The following is a 9,270-nucleotide window of genomic DNA, read 5'->3' on the forward strand; positions in this document are numbered from 1 at the left end:
AATATATATATATATATATATTTCTGAAGATATCTACTCAGATCAGTGAAGTATTCTGTCATAAAGGGAGGAAAGCAAGTGGTTGGGTAGTATTTAAATTCAATCAGGAGACTTTCCCAAAACTTAGAATTGGCTATATTTATGTTTGTATGTATTCTTAATTATTTGTTTAATAACATAATATGCTTTTGTTCAATTTCTGGGGTATTTCACTTAATGTTTTCATTTTGTGCTATATTTTGTTCAAGTTCCCTTCAGAAAAGAAGAAATGTGGATCTTATAGATGTATCTTGTGCTGGGAGGCAAGTTTCACAAAAAAGTGAGTCAAGCGTGCTGGTACTTCTATCTTGAATCTTCAGGAAAAGGAAACCTTAAACCAAAAGCTGAAATCTAAAATTGACTTGCTCCTTTTTAAGAAATACCAGGCTTCTGGAAAGCCTAAAAAAAAAGATGCGTAAAATAGCAGAGCATGTAACCACTTCTCCTTTTTCACTTAGTTTTTGTTTATGAAAAAATAACATTAAAATTCGAAAATCCAGACTTTGAACTTCAGTTATTTTAACGTGCCTGTTTTTGACTATGATACATTGAGTTTCTAAGATTAGATGCAGATTGTTAGAAGCAGAATCAGCTTTTTCTTGAAAGCTTTAAGCAGTGTACGTCTGACTAATGTTAGTGAGTACAGTAGTCTCGGAAATAACAGGAAATTAATTGTGTTAAATAGTTTACTGGAAGAAGTTAACAGTGTGAGTTGCACTTAAAAAAATAAAACAAAAAACCCCCCAGTTTTTAGACTCCAGAAGTATGTCTTGTTTGAAATTATGCATATCAATTTCAAGCAGATAGTTGGTGATGGACTGAAAATTGAGTAAAAATGAAATGGTTTTGTTTGTTTAGTTTTATGGATTTTGGTTTTTAAAGTTAGAATCAAGTTTGCAATTAGCGCTCCTGGGAGAGTACAACTAAAGGTTTTTTTTTAATTTGATAGCCTGTATGCAAGCTGTATCTAAAGTATTGCTAGGTAGAAGATGCAGTAAATTGAAAGAAAATAATGAAAAATAATGAAAAAAAGTAACTAGAGTTCAGTTTGAAATGGGAAATTATTTCTTGTTTTTCAATTTTTCTTTTTTTTTTTTTTTTTCCTTGAGGAGAAAAGAAAAATCAGAAGTAGAAAAACCTGTCTCTTTTGTGATTTTTATCAGTATTTTCTAGAGCATGGCAGTGTATGACGCTATGTTTTTTTGCTTTAAGAAACTTTCTCGGAAGAAAAGCCACCTGTTATATCACCTTATGGAGAAACCTTTTTTTGGGACAACCTTAAAGATGCTAAAGTAAGTTGATAAGTCTGTATATGGTTTATCTTCTCTTTAATCTTCATGCTATGTACTGAATACTGCTCTTAATTTTTTTTGCTCTCCTGTTTCATTTTTCAGAACCTTTTCTGTCTTCTTTAGTACATGCAGAATCTTTATATTTGTGAGCAGGCAACTCAGCACCACACAGCTGCTCACTCTCTTTCCCTTGATGGGGTGGAAATAAGAAATGGAAAGTTAAAAGTGAAAGAACTGATGGACAGATTATTAGGTAAAGCGAAAGATGTGTGCGAGCAAAGCAAAACAAAGGAATTCATTGAATAATTTCCATTCACAGGCAGATGTTCAGCCACTTTTGGGAAAGCAAGTCTCATCACATGTAATGTTTTCTTTTGGGAAGACATACCACTGCTCTGAACTTCTCCCTCTTTCTTTCCACTTACCCTCAGTCTTATTATTCAGCATGACAACCCATGGTATATCTCCGATGGGATATGCCTTTGGACATTTTGGATCAGCTGTCATAGTTTTGTCCCCTCCCAGTTTCTTGTTCAACCTAGAATGGAACATTCCTTGTCTTAGTTTAAACACTGCTCTGCAACAACTTAAAACATCAATGCTTCCACCACTGTTTTCATTAAAAATCTAAAACACAGCATGATATGAGTCTCGATGAAGAAAATTAACTCTATCCCAGTGAAAACCATCACAACAGTATAAATATGTATGAACTAATGACTTTATCTTGAAATACACTTTGTAGTGTTCAATAGTAATACAAACTTGTGGGCATTCTTTGTTGTGGGTTTTTTTTTTTTGTTTTTGTTTCTCTTGAAAACAGATGAGTGTCTCTTTTCTGCTCAGAGCTAGATGCTACCGTATTGAATGAAAAACAGTCAGTTACAGATAGCTGCAGGCTACCTTTACAGTTTTCTTGTAGCTTCTTAACTACAGTAGTGTATCATAGTACTTTGTGCCTAAGTGAGGTTATGTAAAGGATAACCATTAGAGCTGACTAGTAAAGGTAAAAGTGGCTTTTCTCTCTTCTGATAATGCCGGATCAAGATTGAGCATCTCTGCACAGACTCACAGAAAGTCTATGAAAGCAGCTTATATGCTAACTGAGGTGATATAATAGTCACTTGTGGCCATATGCTTTTTATTAGTTCCTATATATGAACGTTCTGAGGACTTCTATTGTTGTTTTTACACAACCACAAACTTGCTCTATATCCAGCAAGTCACTTTTGTGGCAAGATTCTCTGAAGTAAACATTTTTGTTGAGGTCAGTAATTGAACAGTTGGTGCTATATATGGAATGTGCACAGACTTTTGAGTCACGTGGTATTCTGGGAGGTTAAATAGCTTAGTAAGGCATCCACCAGATGCTGTGAATCTCTTCCTACTAGTGCTTCTGACTCAGAAATTGTTGCTTCTGTGTTTACTTATCCTTGTTTCAGCTGATCTCGTGCCACTGACTTGGGGAAGACTGTAGATAATTATTTTCTTAGTCTTCATGCTAATGTTTCTCTTTTTCAACTGTTGTAAACTATTGACTAAATTGAGCACTGAAATTAAACCGTTCAAATTGCATCATATAATGAGAGGCTTTTTAAAAGCATAAAAATGATTTTTAGTTTTGATGTGTACTTTGTTTTCTTTGGAATTGTGTTGTGTGGGTTTTTTTTGTTAGTTTTTCATTGTTCGCTTTTTAAGGAGGTGGGCATAAATTCATGGCTTTTCCTTCTAATTCTTGTTATGTGCAAGAAAGTTAGTTCTAAGCTTTTGTTTTCTATTGCATAGCCTTGTTTATGCCAGTTACTAAAATACCTTTTACAAATTCAAATTTGAACTTTGTAATTAGTTTAATTGCATAAGCAGTTTTTCTAGAAAAGTTTTCTAGCCTTGTTATTTCTTAGCTTTTTTTTTTTTCTTGAAATAGTTGGTTATAATAAAGCATATCTGGGAAAATTGTCTGCAATTTTTCTTCCAAAGGCATCAAATATTAAAAGAAATCAACACAAAAAAAGACAAAAACCAAACTGTGATATTTAGCTAGAATAACAGCTCAAGATAAAATTGCTATTTCTGCTGGTTGTAGAATCTCAATTAATGCAGTATATTACACCGTACTTTCTCTGATCTAAAGATTTGGATTTTAATTATCATTTTCACTCAAGTAAACAGTTTTTTTTTGAGTTACATTTATCACATGCTAGTTAGAAACTTCATAGTTGATTTTGCTTCCATTAGAACATAATTGCAAACCAAGGTCATACAGCAAAGTTGTTAAGCAAAGGTCCAAAGATATGTTTAATTTGCAGCTATTTTTCCAGTATCTATCACATATCCTAGAAACAAATACAGAAGTTTAGTCAACCCAGTAAAGTAACTGAGATGTTAGTAATTGTTGCTTCATTTTTAAAAAACAACCTCACATGAGAATATAGTTCATCTGTATTTAAGAAGACAGCAAATTGTTATAATGACCAAAAGAAGCCTGTTCTAAATGGTTAGAAGTTGACCATTAACTTTCTTCTCCTTTTATTGGTGTAACTAAAGAAAGGCTTCTATAGACTTTATAAGGGGAGTGTCTGTAGAAACAAGCAGTGAGTCACAGCAGACTGGAGATAAGTCAGCATGAGAGAACAGGGAATTAAGGACATAAAGAAAGTTCAGTTAGACTTAAGTGAGGAAGAAAGGCAGCTAGAAGCAGAAGTCCCTAAAGGGCAACCTGAAAAAGGAACATTTTTCTTTTATATTAATTAAAAAAAAATAGCACAAAAATCCTAACACTTCACAGCTGACGTACTATTATGTTTAAGTAAAGAGTGAAGTATATTAGAAATCATTTTTTCAGTGAAAGAATTCTAAGTTCTTAAGTTTGGTTTCATTTCCTGCTGTGAATTCTTAGACTAGGTTAAGCACGCATATTGAGATAAATAATCTATGTGAGCTCTTAAGCATTGTGATACTGTGGAATGCTGGCTAGATTACAAGTCTTAGAACTTTAAATCAAGGAAGACAATGTTTTAAAAGGAGGAATTCTTGTCGTTAAGTCTCTGTTATAAAACTGTATTGCCTTTAGTAGAAGACTAAGGAGAATGTCTCAAGTAAAGACTGAGGTAAAGACCACTCAAGTAAATCATGAGTGACATGTCGCATATAATGTGATAGTAGTCCCAATACTCATCTTAGTATTCAGGTTTCCTCACTTTCCATTTTGACTGGCAAAATTGGCTGACAAAAAAACCTTTTAAACAATAATGCATCTGAATTACTTCCTGATCAAAAAAGTTTTATACAGAGCTGCCAGCAGTCATTTCCATCTGCCTGCCATCTAGAAGCCCAGTATCTTCCTTAAGCGTGGGTGCTTCCTATGCAATAGTTATATCTTTTAAGAAATACTTGTTTCTACAGAGGCGACTGCAGGAGAAAAGGGTCCCTACCTTTGCATAATACCTTGGAGTTACAGGAGATGGGAGATAGGAGTTGTCTCATTTTGAGTTTGAGCATCTTGCAGAATGATCCTGTAACCAACACATGGGTTTTCTTCTTTAATTTGTGTGGAGTCTGTGTTTTTTGTGAGTGAACAGTACTGTCCCCACAGCCTTTCTTCATTTGTGGATTTCCATTTTTAAACTCTTCTAGAAATATAAATGTATTTATTGATATCTCTCTAAGTTCTCAGGCCCCCCTCAGTTCACTTGGCCAAGTACTGAAATACTTGTCTCTTGGCTATTTGTAAAAATGGGATGCTGCCACTTCCCCTTGTTTTATGAGAGGAATTTTAAGCACTTCATGGGCAGTACATAAGTTGCTTTTGAGTTTTCTGTTTCAGTTGTTAGCATAATGCAGGAATGTGGGGGTTTGTTTGTTTGTTTGTTTATTGTCTAATCTGTGGTGCTACAATGCAGTTAACAGTGTGGGGTATGTGGTGGTGGGGTTTCTAGTTCAAAATGTATACGACTGGCAAAGTGTTCACCAAAGGTTTTCCTATCAGCAGCCAGTAATTTCCGCAGTTTTTGCTTTAGTGTACACATACTCAGTTTTTGTAATCTTATCATTTCATGTTGCATAGGCGAAATCATCAAACATAGGATGAGATGCTGTTTCTCAGAAAACAAACAGCAACAGTTGTGAAAGCTTACCCAATTTTTTTCTGTGCTCTTCAGCTTTATGACACACACTTCAAAGCTTAAATGAGTAAATTAAAACGTTTCTATCATAAAGCACGAAGCTATTCATTTTTGCTTTTTCTTTTTTTCTTTTTTTTAAAGGAAGAAAGATGTTGAGAAGATTAGTAATACAGTATGATTGTCAGATCAAATTTAGGAAGTGCTAAGTAGGAAGTGTGATGTGTAATGTTCTTAAGCAATGTTAACCTTGATATTTTGTACACTACAAGTAATGTGTCATAAAGATTTCTAAACAAACATGAATAAACATGTCTTTTAGAAAGAAAGATGGCAAGAAGATGTTAGATATGTTCAATATGACTGAGTTCAGCTTTAATGTAGGAATGTAAATTTGCCTGTATTTTGGTCTTTGATCTGCTGTAGACACTGTATGTTCAATTTAGAGAAGTATTAACATGAAAGATAGGCTAAGAGTAGCAAATCATAAATGGTATACTTGTCATGCACTTGACATCTGGCTCTTGAGCTTAGAAAACACTCAGCTGTTATTCAGGAATAACTAATGTACAAATATTTCTATGCACTGAGGTTCTTTAACTTTTTTTTTTTTTTAGTATTTTGGACTATGCTCAAATATATTTATCTGAATTAAAATGGAGATAATGAAAATAAAATACTTTCTGAAATATTTTGAGATGCATGCTACATGAAAATTTGGAAAAGGGTAACTTTGCCACTTGGTCTGTTGGTGTGATTTATGTCTAGAGTAATTTAAACATTATTTACTACTTCACTACACACGTTTGTTATGGCTTCTTTCTTTTCTAGGAACATCATAGGAATGAATTCCTGGCTTGTGAAAATAAATCAGATTTGGAAATGTCTGAAGAATATTCTTCTAACAGGAATATATGGTATTAAATAGGAGTTATCAAAAAATTTAAAGAGTTTTAAATTTATTTACTGATGTAATAAGTAGAGCTCTAACTCTGAAAAACCAAGAGACTGTATTTATGTATCTTGTTATCTATTTACTTAGACTTTTCTGCTATTTGAGCTTTCACTTCATGCCATAGGTGGTGACTACCCTAACACTGTCTAATCTAAGCTTCAGAATCTTTTGTGAATTTGGGAGAAGTCTTATTTCTTATCCCTCAGTCAGAACATCTGGAATATAAAATTTGGCTTCCCTGTCTTCTAGATAACAATGTCTGAGTGCTTTCATGCTCTGCCTATTCATTTAAAAAATAAAAAATTCCCAAAACATTCTTGAGTCATGTCATAAGGCAAGGGCCAATGGTTTTTATTAAATGGGAGCTCACTTATCCTTTCAGACTCCTGTCTGCAATTGGCTTCTATCAAAGGGAGAGAGATAAAGAAAGAGATGATATTGCAAGTCCTCCAAAATTTTAAAATGAATAAAGCTAGTTTTCTGAGGAAGGAGAATTCATTTTAAAATTCTGTAGAATTCTACCTTCCAAAGGAACCTGTTGAGAAAGAAGTATTCTATTATGGTTGTAGTTAGAGGATATACTGCATTTAACATCAATCTATGGTTATCACAAAGGTGAAATTTTATTTACAGTATGTCTTAACATTTGTTCTAAGTAATGCTTTATTGTTTATTGTAGTAATAAATGAAGAATAAAGTGTACTTTTACTTTCCAGTTCCCTTAATAATCAAGATGAGATGACAAAGGAATGTATGAAAAATGAATCCTTGTCTCAGGAAAACAAATCATTACCACCAGAAGATTTGGAAAGTGAACCTGTATATTCTATTGTGGATCAATGTTCTTTTTCTTCAAAGAAAAATAGAAATAAAACCAAAACCCACTCATCATCCTGTAAGAACCAATGTGGAGAATCAAATTGTCTGGTCAGTGAACAAATGGATTCTCAACAATTTGATGGAGCTCAAACTTCAATTGCAAATGAACCAATAGCACCATATGCTTGCTTTTATGGATCATCAGTAAAGAAGGTTAAAGCAGGATGGCTGGATAAATTATCACCTCAAGGGTATGATATTTGCAATGATTACTGTATAATTGCAAAGGAGTTTCCATGAGACTCTTTAAGTCACTATTATTTGTTGTGGGAAGAAGAAGGGAACTACTTTTATTGCAAGAACATAGATATTTACTTCTTAATTCTCAATTTTTAATGATGTATTACTTTTAAAATTTATTTAGGACGTATGTTCAGGAAATAAATATTGAAAATGTCGATGTCTACTATGAAAAATACAGAATTAATTTCTGGTAATATTTTCAATCTACAAATTTTTGATAATTCTCTGTTGACCACAAAGAAAGTGAAAGCAAAGTCTGTTTCTGAAATACTGTTTTACCAATTTATCCATTATTTTCTTGACTGGAGATCTTATTGATTTTAGAGTTATGTATTCTCACAGGAATAAAAGTTGATATTTGAGGTTAGAAATCTACAGCGATGCATACAGACTCATTTAGTTTACTGATGTGCCTAAATTTTGGTGGAAGGAATATGAATGCAAGCATTCCTCTGAAATTTTAAGTAATGATGGATAGAATAGAATAAAATAGGCTAATATAATCTCATATTTAATTGCTCTTATTATTCAAAATTTGTTTTAATTTCGCCCTTAAATTCCAATCTTTGATTCTTTTACTGAGAGCTGAAGAGCTCTCTGTTATATTCCTTTCATAAATACTTGTAAACGCTGATGACATTCTTTTAACCTCTTCCTTAATTGAATAGACCAATGAATCTTCAGTAGTTTGTGCTTCTGTGATTGTTCCAATGATTTTCTGTCTCCTCTTTGCATTTTTAAGATTGGCATAATTTTACTTCTGTTTCTGATTTTCACTAGCACCTAGAAATCAAGTTTGTTGTCCTTTAGTGCTATGATGCATTTCTTTTATCTGTACTCGTCCTCAAACCTTAGTAGTTCTACTTTCCTTCTTCTTAAGACTAAAGGTTTAGCTGCATGGAAGAGGTGATTTCAGTTTGGACTTTTCTTTCATTATTTTTGGCAACAATAATTGTAGGCTGTTACAGCAATAATGATTTTTTTTCCCATTTATTGACAAAAGTTATTGAATTATATTGCTTGAGAATACATTCTGGCTTGTGTCCACTGAAGGAAGTTCTATCAAAGGAATTTCTGATTGATTATTTATTTATTGTCTGTTTGTGATATATTATTGAAGCTTAATGACAAAAAAGGAATACATATGGTTCGATAAACCTATTTTGCAATACTGGAATTCCAGCCAGCTTAGACCTTGTTGTTTTTCTTTGTTTGTTGTTGTTTTGTTATTGTGTTGTTGTTTTCTATAAAATTCCAGAAGTTTCATTAACTTTTAAGGATTGTGCTTAAGTATTTTAATAAAGAATCAAAGAATAATTGGACATAGATTCAAAAGACTTTTCCCCATTACAAGACGTTTATTCTTTTTTTTCTTTTTTTTCTTTTTTTTTCAGAATTGATAATATATTCTCAGAAGATTTGCAGTTAGCTCTAATTTTTGTTTAATTTCACATGCTTTTCAACACTTCAACTTTGGCAATAGTTATTAGGGGGATATAAATACAGTTATGGATTCCAGTTGGTTGTGCAATTTGAAGGAATAGGGTTTGGAACAGAATGTGAAGGCTTTAGCCAAAGTACTGTGTGAGGTTATATTATTTTGAAAAAGATATTGAGTTAACCACAAAATTAATACTAGGTAGCACTGTGTAGTACAGTTTCAGGGTCATTGGCTTCAAGCTAGCATTGCTTTTTGGATAAATTTCAAGGACTTGTTCTCAAATATCATTTAATGAATGCAGAT

General features: G+C 32.8%; 1 protein-coding gene across 4 annotated transcripts in view; it reads left to right on the forward strand.

Annotated features, from left to right (window-relative positions):
• Positions 1-9,270, forward strand: part of ARAP2 (ArfGAP with RhoGAP domain, ankyrin repeat and PH domain 2) — a 125,783-nt gene that overhangs the window by 13,667 nt on the left and 102,846 nt on the right. For all 4 annotated transcript variants that reach the window (XM_010710306.3, XM_010710308.3, XM_019614911.2 and 1 more), the window contains exons 3-6: positions 249-319; positions 1,252-1,331; positions 6,281-6,366; positions 7,121-7,474. In XM_010710306.3, the coding sequence (XP_010708608.1) occupies positions 249-319; positions 1,252-1,331; positions 6,281-6,366; positions 7,121-7,474 (591 nt within the window). The remainder of the gene's footprint in view (positions 1-248; positions 320-1,251; positions 1,332-6,280; positions 6,367-7,120; positions 7,475-9,270) is intronic.

The sequence above is a fragment of the Meleagris gallopavo genome, chromosome 4 (genome assembly GCF_000146605.3).
Source record: "Meleagris gallopavo isolate NT-WF06-2002-E0010 breed Aviagen turkey brand Nicholas breeding stock chromosome 4, Turkey_5.1, whole genome shotgun sequence".
NCBI classification, from domain to species: domain Eukaryota; kingdom Metazoa; phylum Chordata; class Aves; order Galliformes; family Phasianidae; genus Meleagris; species Meleagris gallopavo.